Source organism: Desmodus rotundus, chromosome 5, assembly GCF_022682495.2.
Source record: "Desmodus rotundus isolate HL8 chromosome 5, HLdesRot8A.1, whole genome shotgun sequence".
In the NCBI taxonomy this organism is placed as follows: Eukaryota; Metazoa; Chordata; class Mammalia; order Chiroptera; family Phyllostomidae; genus Desmodus; species Desmodus rotundus.
In genome coordinates, this window is record NC_071391.1 from 15,081,935 (window position 1) to 15,097,319 (window position 15,385).

Genomic DNA, 15,385 nt, shown 5'->3' on the forward strand with positions numbered 1-15,385 from the left:
CAGCTGATACCTCTCAGCTGGTCCCATTTAACTTGGAGGTCAGCAGGTGGCCAGGACAGGGTTATCTCAGGTCTCCCTTGCCCCTACGTTCTCAGGACGCCCAGCCCAAGCCCCAGAGCTCTGGACATTGGCACCTGGCCCACTCCGATTTCATGCTCCATTCTTGGCCAGATAAGATCTGCTGCCGCTCTTTGGGGAGGGGGCTCCCAGTTTTCCCAGATCATCCCAGCACCCCCATTCTTCCCACTTCCCAGGCCTAGGGGGTGGAGAGAAGAAACAAACATGGGGGACAAGGAGCCCCCAGTTTCTCTGTGCTTATCTGATTGCTGACCCCACCCTGGGTGTCATCCCCAACGCCAGGGGCCTGATGGAACCTGGAGAGATGGCCCGGGCGGAACCCCCATCTGGTGCACTCAAGCCTCCTTCATGGCTACTTCTACCCAGGTGTCATGCTTGGGGCTCCCACCCACAGGTGTCTCTGAAGGGCAATTAAGCCCCGCCCTCTGACGGCCCAGACTCTCCTCCCCCTGCCCTCTAGGGCCCCCTGCAGACCCTTGCCCTCTTTGACTGCCACGCCCTCCACTGCCCTGGTCTCAGACAGAGACAGAAAGATGTCTGCTCAGCTGGGGGCACTATGAGGTGGGCTGAGCCACGGGCAGCTGTGGCTCACTCTGGTTCAGAGGTCTTGGCAGCCAGGCACCTTGCCAAGGGCTTGCATCCTGCACATCACCTGAGCCTCACACAACCACGCCAACACCCCGGTGTTCAGATGACGAAAGGGAGGCTCCAAGTGGTGAAGGGGTTTGTCAGGGGCCCCAAAACCCCTACAAAACACCGAGCCTTTGGTAGAAGTCAGGTCTGTCCAACCCACAACCCACGCCCTTCTCAGGGCAAAGGGGATGGGCAGCGTGCCCCACCCACGACCTAGCGATGCGGAACTGCGGCATGTGCACGGAGGGACCCCTGAGCGAAGTCAGACCCCCTCCCCACCCCACACAGCTCCAAGTCCAGCTGCAGCCCCAGATTCTCCTCGTCCGCGACCAGGCGGCTAGGGTGTGGCTCCTGGCTCCTCCCACCAATGGAGCAACGTTGAGGAAATTATTTAGCCTCTGTTCTTCACTTCTGTCTCTGCAATGGGGATAGTGATGAACATGCACCTACGGGACTGCAGTGAGCAGACCGGTTAACAGACGTCAGTGGGACTAGCACAGAGCAGGCGCTACCTAAGCGCCGCTGCACGGAAAACTGCCCCCCCCCCCCCCCCCCCCCCCGTTTCACGTGCATCCACTTGGTCTTTCTGGCTCCTCCTTGGCAGGGGTGAAACTTCTGTCCTCCGTGCCAATAACCAGCACAGGGTCAGACCCACAGCAGGCTCCATGTCTTTGCTTCGGCCATGAACGGCTATCAAGGCTTGTGTGTTTGAGGGTGGTCTTGCATGCTAGACTGCTGCCAGCCACACGCGTCCTGGTAGCCGGGCGGGAGGAAACCTTGGGGAGCGAGAGCTGTGTGACTGACAAGAGTATCTTTTTTGCTTTGACCAGCGGGGAGCTCCGAGGTAAAATGATAGACGGGGTGAGCAAAAGTAGGCGTACAGCTGTGAGTGCACGGAACAGATTTTATTCCTGTATTCTTAATTAATTGATTATCGTATTGTTGCACACCCCGTCTCGTTTAAACAATAAGAGCTCAAGGGTGGCAGCTGCTTTCCTCTTGCATTCCAGCCTGACCAATGGGGAGTGCTGGGGTGAGAAGGATTCCGAGGCTGCAGTGAGTGATACCAGCCCTAGGAATGGCCTGAGGGCAGCGGGGCCAAGAAGAAGAGAACGATCGATTGGCGATGTCTGCTGTGGGCGTGGCAGTGGAGAGCACACTATGCGCATGGCAAGCGTTTGCCATCACCAGGCTGGGCAGTGCAGCTATGTGTTTGTTTCATCCAAGTCCACACTTCTTCATAAAATTTATATTTTCTCTGCTACGTCGTATATTTTATGATAGGTCCTTCCTTTGTGAAATGAGGCGGGTTAAGAATAAAATAAGCTGATGGGCTTCACTGGGAGCCCTCAGCCCTCTTTGCATGATAAGTGCTCCAGGGAGGGTCCCTCACAGTGGCAGAGCACCTCCACGGACACCACGGAGCCCAAGGCTCCTTCAGCCCCCAGTGCTGTGCCTGGCGCCTCCCACAGGCCCGAAAGTGAGTTGGCCCTGGCTTTCAGCCACAGAAAGCTTCTGGTGAGAAATTAATCAAGAGTCAGATCAAGATCCAGGCTGTCACTGAGGTGTGCCCTCTACATCCTTGCTGAGGACAAGGCTGCCCCCACCCCCATATCTCTTTGGGGTACATCTGTGGCTACATCTAATCAGGGAGGACTGAGAATCTAAAGTAATGAGATTTAGTAATCACCTCAGAGGGCGGCTACCAACGTAGATTCCTTGTCCCCAGCTCAAACTGCTGCATCAGAATTCCCGAGCCCTGGAATCTGCCTCTTTCACCAGTGTTCCCACTGGAATGAGACCAAGAGCCTGGGGCTGGCGAGGCCGGAGAGAAACCAGAACCGCTCTGGGCTCCTAGGCTGAGGCTGCAGCGCCACCTGGTGGATTCTTCTGGAACACTCCCCTTCCAGAGCCCTCCACGTCCTGCTGTAGGGAGGCAAGTCCCTACGCCCCCACCCCTTCCTCCTCCTCCAGGGCCTCAAGAAGTCAGAGAAGAGGACACTGAGGGGAGGGAGGAAAAGTGCCTCCTTAGGTCAGGCTTCTCCCCCACCTTCCACTCATAAAGCAGCTGCAAAGGCAGAGCACTTCCTCTGGGCTTCCCGAGGCTGTGCATGGGGTGTGCTGGGGCTCACCCTCTGTGACCCGTAAGAGCTTCCTTTAAAGTCTCGCACTGCATCTTTGAAGTCCCTGACTTCTGCACACCCTACTCCATCACATTTCTTTAATATGAAAGTGATTCCTTCCTTTGTTGAAAACAGATGCTCTAGAAAGAATCCAGTCTTACCCCGAGGCTTCATTGTGTACCTGTACCCGGGGCTCGCAGGCAGGAACCTGGAGGCACAATCTATACTTGTTTGAATATACAAATCAAACCCCAGCCACGTCAGCAGCCAAGCAGGCAGACCAGAATGGGGTGTCACACACTCCTTAGGCACCAGGCTGGAAAGGGGGCCAGAGATGCCGAGAGAGAGTCCGTGCCCTGAGGAACAGCTGTGAAGTGCCCACCACTCTTCCCCACAGACCCAGCCATTCCACTCGCCCTCTCTCTCCCCTCTGGTCCTCCTGCAGCTTGAGAAGCAGCATCCCCAAGTCAGGCTAGGTTGTTACAAATCCTCTTTAATAGTCAGTCTTCAAATCTTGAATACGCTTTAGAGAACTATGCACGGAACAGCCCCTTCCCACTCCCCTACAAAGCGCAGCCTCACCCACCCACTCCCCGGGAGGCAGAGGACAAGGGAAAGCATCCTTCCCGCTTCCCTGAACAGCTGAGGGGCTGGCGAATGCAGGGCCAGCTCTGTGCCACACCCCGAGGATGCACCCGATTCCCTAAGCAGCCCAGGGTCGGGCCAGACCCCGTTCTGCCGAGCTCATCCGAGTCTTGTTCCCAGGACATGGCCCAGGCAGATCTGAGCTGCCTGGGTGGGGCAGGGCCAGGCCTGGGGAAGGGGTGCTGCCCCTAACATCAGGTAACGCCCACCCCCTCCCACAACCTTTCATTGAAAATGTGAAAGCCAAAGGTCTAAGCATCATAGTGGAAAAAAAGTTGACCCACGCAGTGGGCAGTCCCCTGACAGCCCAGGATGCTTATCTACACCCCCCCCATTTTTAATACACTTTCCCCCATACAATATATACATCCCCAAAGGCAGGTAGAGACCCAGCCCCCCTGTGCAGAAATGCTACAGGGGGTGTTTTCTTTGAGCTGCTCAGAAAACCCTGGTGGGCAGTGAGCGGAGGAGCCACATAATAGCCGGGCTCAAGGCTAGAGGCAGAAAGGTAGGGAGCAGGGTCCAGGCCCCAGAAGGCCCCTCATTTCCAGCGAGCACAGGATGGGCAAGGGGCCTTGGCAGTGAGTTGGAAGGCAGGCCTGGAGGAGGGAGCCAGGGAGACTCCCAGGAGCCCTGAAGTTGGGAGACAGGTAGGGAGGTGGGGACACAGCTGTCTCAGTACTTGGGGACCTTGCTGTAGTCTTCAGAATGGATGTGCCGGCACAAGCAGACGGACAGGAGCATCCCCAGGAGCTGTTGAGGGAGAGGGTGAGAGTCAGAGGGCGCAGGGCTGCCCAGGCCCCCCGAAGCCCCAGAGCCGCACTCTGCTGTCCAGCTCAGCACACAGGGACTAAGAGGGGCCTCAGCCACAGCCTCACTACCCGCCTGTGATTCAGGCGGTGGGGGGCCAGAGAGGGCCCACACTCAGGCCAGCCTTGCCACAGTGTAACAGGGTCCAGAACTTGGGTGCTCCAGAATATAGGATAACAGGCCTGGCTGGGGGAAGGGACCCATGGAGCAGGGCCATTGAGAGTTTTGCTGGCCAGCTTCGTACCTGATATGCAAAAATGGTTATTTTGTATATCGATAACAGCAGACTAGTCTTCCAGCCAGAATAGAGCCAGAAAGCAGGCACAATTTGGACCCATGATGTAACTGGGAGGCAGCTCCCCCTGGTTACAGCGCCTGTGTGAGCGCTTGGAGATGGTTCGCTCCACGCCCCGGGGCCACACCTGCAGGACTTGCTGTGGCAGCTGGGAAAGGCGGGAAATGCGGGAGTGCTGGCAGGTGTAGTGGATTGTGGGAGGAGTAGGAAATGGGGCTGCAGAGGAGGTTTCAGGCGGGGATTTAAACTAAAGGCAGGCCGCCAGAAGGGACGGGGAACAATTCGAGACCACGAGGGAAGGAAAGGGATGAAAGGACTCTCGCTGGTGGGCTATAGGGGGGTGCCACGTGGTTCTGGATTAAGAACTGGAGATTGCAGCGGCGACACAGCTGATGGTGCGGGGGCCATGGGAGACCTGCCCAGCCGTGCGCGGATGACTGAGAGGAACCGGGAGGAGTGAGCTGCGGACTGCTGCTCTTTTCCTTCTGGAGGACAGTACTTCTGATGGGCATGTTCTGAGACTGGCCTGACTGGGCAAAGGGGGGAAATAAGGGCTGTGTGTGTTTGTGAGTGTTTTAAGGGACTTTGGGATTTTAACAGTGGCATTCTGCCATTACCCTAAACCTGTATAACGATTGAATAAAAAGTTCCTCTCCTTTTTACCAAACTCTCACCTTGAGAGCCACAATTCCTAAGGGCGGCGGGCAAAGAACCCACAGTGACAGAAGGGCCCCGGGGCAGGGGACTAGTTTTGATGACAGTATCTGGGCACCCCACCATGGGTTCCATTCGGTAATAACAGGGCCTCTATAAGCTGATGGGCCTCCGCCTCCGCCAGGACACCCACAGAGCAGGGACAGTCTGGGAGGACAGAGCACCGAGAGGGCCGTGGGGAGGGGACCCAGACCTCAATGACAGCGATGCCCACACACACGCCCAAGATGATGCCCAGGTTGTCCTGCAGCCACTCCTGCACCTTCTGCATGCAGCCCTGCAAGGGGAGAACACAGCCATGTCAGCCCACGTCCTGCCACCTCTTTCTGCCCCCCCATGCCGAACCACCAGGAGGCGCCACGCCCAGCCCAGAGGGCTCTGTGTGTTTCATCAGTAGATAAATTAATGAATATGTAACGGAGGTCCAAATGGCTAGGGAACAAGTAGATCAAAAGTAGGAAGACCAGGTGAAGAAAGGAAGGATGGATGGAGCGGGAGCCCAGGTGGCCAGGGCACCTGAACCCTCGGGGGTCCCCGAGCCCAGCCCCTGGCCCCACAGCCCTCTACATACCTCCTTATACACAGGCCAGTAGTCGGGATCGTTGCCACTCTGGGTCACGTTGCTGCTGGGATGCTCGCAGAAGCCCTTCCTCACGAGGTGGCTGCTGTTGTCTTCATCCTTGACCTTGCAGGAGCAGGGGTAGGTGATGGTGGTGCGATTCATGAGCTCAGCGTTTTCTGTCCAGTTGTAGGGGCTGGCCCAGCCACAGCACTTGCCCTGCGCCAAGAAGGGACAGGCTGCTCAGGCCCCGGGCCCACGCAGGCAGGCTGCCCTTCCTGGCAGAGGTGGGGCCTCCCCAGAAAGAGGCTCAGATCTGCCACTTGCAGGCCTCCCTGGTCCCAGCCACACTGCCAGGATCTGAGTTTAGGTCTCACTGTGGCTTCTGTGAGCCACAAAGGGCTTAAAGGGGCTTTCAGGAAATACATACCACAAACTACTGAACAGTTGGAAGGAAAAATCAGGACCAGCAAAAATATAAAGCAGAACAGAAGGGAAACTCAAGTTGAAAGGCAGAACACAGGTGTGGGGGACAAATAAGAGGGCAGCTAACCTTTGGTTAAGAGTGTGGGGTCTGGAGTCAGGATATTGGGTTCGAATCTCAGCTCTACCACCTACCAGCTGCTCAGCTTTGGTCAAAGTACTGACCTCAGTTTCCTTATCTGCAAAATGGGGTAACAAGGTTCCTATCTCCCAGGGCTGTTACAAGGACCAGACGGATGAGGCAGGTGGAACACCCAGCGCGGGTCTGGAGAGCGCAGTAATCGCTCAGGAAAGGCTGGTTCCACTTCCGGGGGCTAGGAGTGTGCTGCGCCTGCGATTTGACCCTGAGCTTACTGGCTACGCAAGTGAAAAAGGAGACATGGTTCCTTCTGCCTTTGTAGAGGAGGAAATGCTCTCATTCTAGAGGGGGAGAAAGCCCTTCTGGGCTCTGTGTGCTAAAGGGGGCCTCTGTGGGGCTCAGGAAGGGGACCCTCAGAGGCTTTGGATCACATCTGGGATGGAGTTCCCAACAGGATTGGGATCTCAAGGGCTGGGTCTGGGCTGGAAACGGCCTGGCTAGGCAGAGTGGGGGCAAGGCTCCTTTCAAACCCTAGCCCTGCCCTGTGTGTGGGCAAGCCGCTGCCTTTCTCTGAGCTCATTTCCTCACCTGGAGAATGGGATGGCAATGACCACGACGCCAGGATCCCTGGGAGGATTAAATAAGCTGCGTGCCATGGTGCCCAGCACGTGCTCAGTTCCCCACCTGCTTCCTATCCATCTTGGTGAAGAGTCCAGGACAAGCTGCCCAGTGGCCAGCAGGGGGCGTGCCAAGCATGCTCGGCGTTCTCAGGCTCCCGGTTCAGGCCACATTTTTTATGTAGCAGTTGCCTGGCTGCCTCCCCTCTGGCAGAGAGATTGGCACGGCAGAGCCACACCAGCCAGGGCTACAGTCTGCTTTCTTAACCACCATCCCAAGCAGCATCTGACGGACATCAGAATCACCTAGAGGCCTTGCCAGCTGCAGGAATCCTCCCAACCAGCCAACTACCTCCCATGGTGGGATGTTCATCTCCCAAGGGACCCGCTTATCCCCCCAGGCTCCTTGAAAGGTGGCACTTGCTCATTCTGGGGCATCGACTCCCTCGAATCATAGCAAAGTGTCTCAGCAACTGTGGGCCAAACTAAAGGTGAGATGAGAACACCTTCCCATGAGTGCCGAGCCCTCTGGCCGGCACAGGCCCTCCCGCCTGGCCTCACCTGGTCCTCACTGAAAAATCTGCGAGGCACATACACCAGAAAACATCACCCTCCCCTTCTCCCGGCCCAGAAAACAGATGTGCCTGTGTCTCCTTGACAAAGTCCCCCTTCAGTCTCCAAACTCTCCTGCTGCCAGTCAGTGCCAGCAGGTCCTAAGTGACTCGTACCCAGTGTCCGCATTGGAGGAGGCTGCAGCCCAGAGGAGGCAGGTCCAGGCCAAGGGCGCATGGCACCTGGGGCCACGAACGAGGGGGCAGCCGGGACCGGACCACTGATGCCGATTTGTGTGTGTGGCGATTGGACACCACCAGTGCGGGCTGGGAATCCCGCAGGCAGTCATTCATTCATTCAGCCAGTCGGTCATCCAGTTACTCTGCCAGTCATTCGTCCTCCCAGTCATTCAGTCAGTATGGCAGCCTGCCTGTCGTTCGGCTGTCCGCTCTGCCAGCCAGTCGGCGGTCTCTGGCTCCCCCACTCTAACTGAGGTGGGACACACACATGCTAAAGAGCACAGATCAGCTTGCTGAATCTGTACATCCATCCCGGCAGAACCAGTGCCTGGATCGGGTTTGAATAGAACATTCCTTTCCCCCCAGGAGGTTTCCATGGGCTCCTCCCAAGAGGTAGTCTCCACTCAGACCTGGCACCCAGTTTCTTAACCTCCAGGGCAGAGCTGCCAACACTCGCCCATCTGACTTGAGACGAGAGGGCTGAGAGCTGCAACCCCCCAGCCCCCAGCCACTGGTGGAAGCAGTGCGAGCCAGGGGACAGCCTCAAAGCCCCAGGGCCCGAGAAGCAGCTGTGGTGGTGGCTGAGGTGTCAGGATTGGGGGACGCCTCAGGGCTCCCCGTGCCTCTCAGGTACACATTCACACACAAGCTCGCTAAGACACCCTGTCAGGCGCGTACAGGCACATGGAGGGCCGGACCCCGACACACGGATGCAGACAGGCCCAGATCTCACGCTGCTCAGCCCCCACCCCCCTACCTGAGCCTGCACGTAGTCCCAGCCCTGCTGCAGCCTGTCCTCCTCGCCATCCCTGTAGTCCTGGATGAGCTTGGTCACGATGCTGCCCATCTCCTGCTTCACCTGCAGAGAGGAGAGCAAGGGTCAAGGTCAGATTCTTCAAACCCATGCCCCACCCGTGGTCACATCTACTCAAAATGCCTCTCCCCACCCTAACGCCCCGGCCTGGGGACATGCTCGCAGTGTGAGAGCATTTCATTGCCCACCCCAGCTGCTCTCCTGACACTGCCTACCAGTCACCATGCAGAGCCCAGTGCCGCCAGGGCCAACCACTGCTGGCCCGCAGTCTGTCTGGCACCCGGCAGCCGCATGACCCTTCAAATGTGAACCCTTCCATGCCGTGGTTGAAAACCTTCCAGTGGCTTCCTGCGCTCCAGTGGCTTCCTGCGCTCTCAGGAAAAATGCCAACACCCTCTCGCTGGCTCACAGCACTCTTCCCAGATCTCGCTTCTTCTGTTCTTGCTTGCTCTGCTTCTGTTACACAGGTCTCCTTGCTGTCCTTGTGCTAGGCTCACTCCTGCCTCAGGGCCTTTGCACTTCTGTTTCTTCTGCCTGGAAGCTCTTCCCCAAATATCAACATAACTCACTCCTTTACTTCCTTCAGGGCCCTCAAATGTCACCTCCTCAGAAAGGCCTCCCTGGACCACCCTTCAGAGTACCATCCCTTCCCTATCCCCTGCCCCCTCCTGTCCCCTCACCAAGCGCTCCCAGGCCCTCCTTATCCTACAAAGGGTATCCTGCATTCTTTTCTTTCTTTTTCCCCCCTTCACCTCAGGACATATTTATTGACTTCAGAGAGAGGGGAAGGGAGGGAGAGAGAGGGAGAGAATCATCGTGTGAGAGAGACGTTGATTGGTTACCTCTCCCACATGCCCTGACCAAGGACTAGCTATGTGCTCTGCCCAGGAATTGAACCTGCAACCTTTTGGTTTATGGGATGATGCTCCAACCAACGGAGCCACACCGGCCAGGGCATGTGCTCTCTTCGCGGGATGGTCATCGCATGCTCATTTGTGTCCAGGACTGGGCCGGCGGGCAGTGTCCACGACCAGGAAGGTGCATCACCACCACCATTCACCATGCTCCCGGCAGTCCGCACGCAGCCTCCAGGTTAACCCTCACGCCTGCCCCTGGGCCCCATAGGATCCACACCCTGACGGGGCTGCTGGCCACTGTGCTCAGGCTTTCAGGGGCCCGCCCCAGGAAGACAGACACACCCCTGCGTTTCACTAGCCCCACAGAGAAAACTCCGATTTACAAATTTACAAATAAGGTGGATGAGGGGTGTGGGGATCACAAGGACTCAGCTTTACAGGCCGTTCCCCAGGGCCCTGAGCAGGGGAACTTGCAGCAGCAGGTTTTCAGGAACTAGTCAGCTTGCAAAGGGAGGCCAAGCGAAACTAGCCTGGAGAGCTGAGGACGCGGCCTCCGGCCCCCGGGGGGGGGGGGGGGCGGGGGGGACCCAGAGCCAGCCCCAGCCTGGCCCCACCTGGCCTCTCCCGTGGACCTTGCCCCAGGCTCTTCTCCGCACACACGCATGCACCGATGGTCGTGGAACCCACAGCGAGGGGCCTGAGAGGGGCAGCACACCTGTCCCTCAGTTCCTGAGAAAAGGGGATTAGGGAGAGCGGACAGGTGCTTCCAGGCAGGGGCTTTCAGAGCCTGGTTCAGAGCCTGCGTGTGGGACTTCCGCCAGCTCCCCACAGGCAGGCCCGAGTGCTGGGTTCAGAGCAACCACTTCCTCCAGATGGACCTGAGGCCCGGCTCCGGGCCCTCCCATCACGAACCTGGGGAAACCAGCCCCCAGGACCTCCCTCTGCCCTTTCCTCTTGATAAAACTCTTTGCATGTTGTTTTTGTTTACTTACCAGAGCTCTCTACAATTTACAAAGCTTTCCTGTCAGTAACTAATCACAGCAATAGGAGTGGCTAACATGTATCAAGTGCTTGTTCTGCACAGTGCTGTGCCAAGTATTTTAAAGTTATCTCACTTTAGTCCTCAGAGCAGACCTGTGGCCTAGGCACTGACCTCACTCCCTCACTTTAGAGATGAAGAAAGGGAGGCTCAGAGAGGTTTATTAACTTGCTCATGGTCACACAGCCAAAAAGTAGAAAAGCTGAGGTTTGGACTCAGGCCCATCTGATTCTAAAACCCTTTTTTACCCATTCATCTCTACTGGCATTTTAACCACATGGCTACACCTCCAAGTAGGTCAGAGCACTTTTAAGAGGGGCCCAGAGAAGCCAAGTGGTTTGCCCATGTCACATGGCGGGGGCTGCCTGCCTGAAGATCTTGGCTTTGTGTCCTGACCGTCCCCACCTCTGCCCCGATGATTTTTGAGGCAAGAAAAGAAGGGGGTTCCCCAGAAATATTTGCTTGGAAAACCACCCTTCCCACATCCTCCTCACCGGCCTTCTCCCCCCACAACAAGGTTCTATTTACACCCCAGTGTGGTTGTCACAGCAGCCCCGCTTCCCTGTTTCAGGCCCTCCTGAAATGAGCAGGGGGTGGAAACTGTGCTTTCCACTGAGACCGGGTGGTTTCCATGGGAACGCCAGCTCATCCTCCAGCCCCGAATGTGTCTGAGGGCCACAGCTGAGCCCAGGGACCATGGCTGCAGGGGCTGGTTCAGCTTGGAGCTGATGTCTTGGGATCCCAATGCTCACTCGGACGTCACCCTGACAACCAGGCTGTCTCTGAGACGAGGAGGAGCAGGGATCGAGACAATGCTCACCATCTCGCTTCATCCCTGCAGGGGCTGTCTCTGTGGTTTCTGACCAACCTGCACCTGTTCTCCCTTCTTCTTGAAATAACAGTTCCTTTCCTTAGGGGTCAGCACCCCCAACCCACCCATGGGGCTGGGACTCCTGCCCCTGTCTCCCTTCCTCGTGGCCACGGGCAGGCAAAGACCCCCGCTGCCACTTGAATGCCTTTCACATCCTCGGAACAGTGAGGGGTTTAGGGGTGAGTACATGTCCCGGGGTCACACGCGTGGGTCCTGGGCTCTCTCTTTCCGCTAATCTGATGGGAGGAGGGCCTGAGCTGCTGGTGGCCACCTCGGGCCCCAGGATCGCTGCCGCAGGCAGTCAAGGGCCCTGCTGGGGACGAACTGCACAGTTTACAGCCCAGGGCGAGGTGAAAGCGCGGGGCCCTTATTCAAAAATGATGAAGAATTTCAAAACAGCAGCAGCAGAGCATCACGCCAAGCACAGGACCCTTGTAAGTGTGGGACCCCTACACTTAGGCCACATGCCTAGAAGCCAGCCCTGGGCCTGCCCAACACCATCCTCCCATTTCCCAGAGGAGAAAACGGAGGCCGCCTAGAGTCAGAACAACTTCCCAGGATCACACAGCTAGCAGGCAGCAGAGATGACTGTAAACTGACATGTGCGGCCCCAGGACCCCGCGACCTTAACCTCAACACGCTGCTCACTGTGTCCACCTGCCGGGAGACCCCACCGTCCCCCAGGACAACTGCCCCCTGCCTTTCCCTGCCAATCTGCGCTTGTATTTCACCTTGAAGTGTGACTTTTCACAGAGAGGTTAAATATAAGAATCCTATTTTTCCAGGCTCTGCTTAAATGCTCCCTTTGAGGGGGAGCTCAGTACTTCACAAACCAGCCCACTACAGGGTGGGGCTGTTGGCACCAGCACTTCGTTTTCAGTGGCGCCCTGATGATGTCCGCCATTAGTGTGAGCCCTCACCGCCCCACCCCAAGTCCCACTGGGACCAGACAGCGCCGGCCAAGTCTCTGTCTCCCAGGACAGAGATGGCTCGGGTGTCTGAGACCCGACCGTGTCTCCCTTTACGCTCTCCTTTCCCGGGGAAGTTTCTAGGCCCCTTCGGCTGCCTGCTGAGATGGTGTCCAGACCTGTCTCCATCCTCTTTGCTCTAACGTGTGGAGCCCCCTTAGAACGAGGCGCCCCAGATGAAATGGAGTGGGCCATGTCTTCCTGCCCTCTCCCCGGGGTTCCCACAGCCATGCTGCCAACGCTCTGAGGCCTCCCCTGGCATCCCGATAGGAAACGAGGACACTGAGCAATGGCGAATGTGGAGGGGCGGCAGGCTTACTCTCAGTAACCACCTGAGTCCTTCCTGAAAGTCCGCTGTAACCCAGACAACCAGACACCCCAGAGCTCAGCAGAAGGCCATGTTATGTCCTCCCCCCAACACCCCCACCCCCCAGACCCCTGGTAAGCTCCTGAGGGTGGGGCTGTCCTGGCCCCCAGCAGGTGCTCACAAGTCCCATTTTTTCCCATGATCCCTTTCTGGAAGGACAGGCTGGGCGCAGCCTTCTGTCTTCCCAAAAGGGAAGAGAAAAGCCACCTCTCCCTGTCCTGACTCCAGCTGCCTGGGAGCCGGGGCCTCAGGAAATCTGGTGGGCGGACACCTCACAGACCTGCATTGTCCTCAAGGAACCTGTTTTACTACCTGCACCTTAGGACGCCTGCGCAGTGCCTATTTTGGGTTTCTCAGGTGGGAGAGGGAGGGAGGAGGGAGGAGGGAGTCACAGCTGCCCTGATCCCCTCTCTGCAGGGCACACAGACACTGTCATCACCCACGACCCCCAGCTCCCACGCAGGCCACACAAGCCCACTTCCCTGCAAGCTCTTAGCCCCTTCTGCTGAGCCCCTAACGTAACCCCTCGGAGCCGCAGCAGCCCCACCTGTGCAGGTTGTTGGGGGGGGCGAGGGGGCAGCAGAGTGGACTGCAGAAGTGCAGCAAGCCCCGGGCCCAGCACATTATAGGAAGCACGGTCAGTCCACTTCCTTCCTACTGGCCCCTCCTACCCTCCACTGCCTGCAGAGAGCAAGTCAGAATCCCAGCCTGGCAGAACTCAGAACGGCCCACAAGGTCACCTGAGGCTCAGACAGGCTGGGTAACTTGTCCAGGAGCACACACCAATCAGTGGCAGAGCCCACCCTAGAACACGGGGCCCCTGAGTCCCAGGTCAGCCCTTTGCCCACCTAACGAAAGCTGGATAAACAGGTGAGGAAGCAGCCAGGGGATCTCAGCCTCACACTTCCTGGTTCCCACGGCCCTTGCTAACACTGGTATTGATACCGACAACAGCGGGAGCAGCTGCCACGTACTGGGCCCTCGCTAGGCACCAACGAGGTTAATGTCGGTGACAATAACAACAACCCTTGCACAGATGCCAGCAAACACCTGCTCCGGGCCAGCACCACACGGTGCCCTTCCCAGGGGTCGGTGCCCTTCACCCTCGCCATGGCGCCAGGAGCGCCCGGGGGCCCACGTGCTCCGGCACCGAGAAATGTCCCAGTTTTACAAAGGGATCAGGGCCTGTGTCACAGCCCCGAGTCTCTCCCACTTGCATTCCCGGGGGATGCCTGAATGCAGGACACAAGGGCACAAATAGCCTCACTTCTGTTCGGGTCCATTTTGCCACCAAATGAGTTATAAATGTTTTTTGGGGTTTTTTTTTTGGTGGGGGGCATTTCAAAGTGGCTTTGGGTTTCTGAATTGCAGACAAGGAACAGTGGACCTGTGTGATCATGGCATTGGGCACACAAGGCCCAGAGAGGGTGGTGACCTGCCGAGGGTCTCAGCGTAGGGGTTCCCACACCGGCACTTTGATTCCGGAGCCCAGACCCTGACCACCACTCTGCATTTTATAAATGTCTGGCAGTCGGCGCTCCTGGGTGGGCGTGGGGGTCTTGCAGGTTTATTCTCTTCCATTTGTAATCCAGGAGCCCACACGCCTGGCCCAAAGACCCAGCTCCCCCTCCCCCTGTTGTTGCCTTGGAAACAGCGGCTGCTGAAAGTGTGGGGCAGGGAAGACAGGTGGCAGCCTGGAGACCATTTCACAGGGAGCCCAGGGCTCCGTCCCTCCCACTGGCCAGGAGGCCTGGAAGAGGCCGGAGAGATGGGCCCACTGCCTTGCAACAGGCCTTTCTTTCCCTTCAGGCTCACACAAGCCCCACCTCCCCAGCTGGGCCTCATCTGCAGGAATAAACACCATCAAGGGCATGTTTAGTCTTCCACTGGGATTTACAATGTGCCGGGAAAGAAAAAATAAATCGTTCGTTCCAACTTGTGTGATAGGGTGGCGCCAGAATTTCCGCAGAAAAGCCAGAAAACTTCCCTCTGCCTTCCAGAAGAGGAGGTGGGCCAAGGTGAGGGGGCCTGGGACAGGGGAGAGTGAGGGCCTGAGCCTGGGGCTAGTGAGTGAGGCACAGAAGGGGTCAAGGGGTACGAGGGACAGAGTCTAGACTGGAGTTAGGAGAGGTGACCCTCCATACAAGCCCTACTGTGGACCTGCGGGACACCTCGGTGCGGCTCTGGTTATCAGCCAAGCAGAGATTGTACCCTCCTGGGGGAGGCAGCATGGTGTAGAGGGAGGCCTGGGCCTGGAGTCAGAGGGAGCAGGACGGACATCTCCACTCTGACACCTCCGCCCTGTGTGTGACTGTGGCCAAAAGCCACGTCGCTTTTCTGGGCCTCAGTTTCTTACAGTGGAAATGCTCGTAAAAGCGAAACGTGTGTCAAGTCGCGAAGTCAGCTGCTGGCATGCAGTCAGTGTCCACGGATGGGCACTGTCTCTGTTGCTTTGAGATGGGGAAGCACGCAGAGGTGGCAAGGTGGACTGCCCGACACCCCTGCAGAGCTGGCCAGCGCTCAGTCACAGGAGCTGGCTCACTGGAGCCCAGGTCCCGTCCACCCCTATTAGAACGTACAGCTGGCTGGGTCCCAGAGAAGCCCCAGGTGCTCAACCCATAACCCTTTCTCCGGAAAAGGAG

The 15,385-nt window shown here is 57.6% G+C and overlaps 1 protein-coding gene across 5 annotated transcripts in view; it reads right to left on the minus strand.

The window, feature by feature from the left end:
* Nucleotides 1-3,307: 3,307 nt before the first annotated feature.
* Nucleotides 3,308-15,385, minus strand: part of CD82 (CD82 molecule) — a 52,291-nt gene continuing 40,213 nt past the window's right edge. For all 5 annotated transcript variants that reach the window (XM_045194009.3, XM_045194008.3, XM_024558689.3 and 2 more), the window contains 4 exons: nucleotides 8,585-8,686; nucleotides 5,870-6,076; nucleotides 5,492-5,575; nucleotides 3,308-4,232 (listed from right to left, as the gene is read on the minus strand). In XM_045194009.3, the coding sequence (XP_045049944.1) occupies nucleotides 4,155-4,232; nucleotides 5,492-5,575; nucleotides 5,870-6,076; nucleotides 8,585-8,686 (471 nt within the window). In that variant the 3' untranslated portion in view covers nucleotides 3,308-4,154. The remainder of the gene's footprint in view (nucleotides 4,233-5,491; nucleotides 5,576-5,869; nucleotides 6,077-8,584; nucleotides 8,687-15,385) is intronic.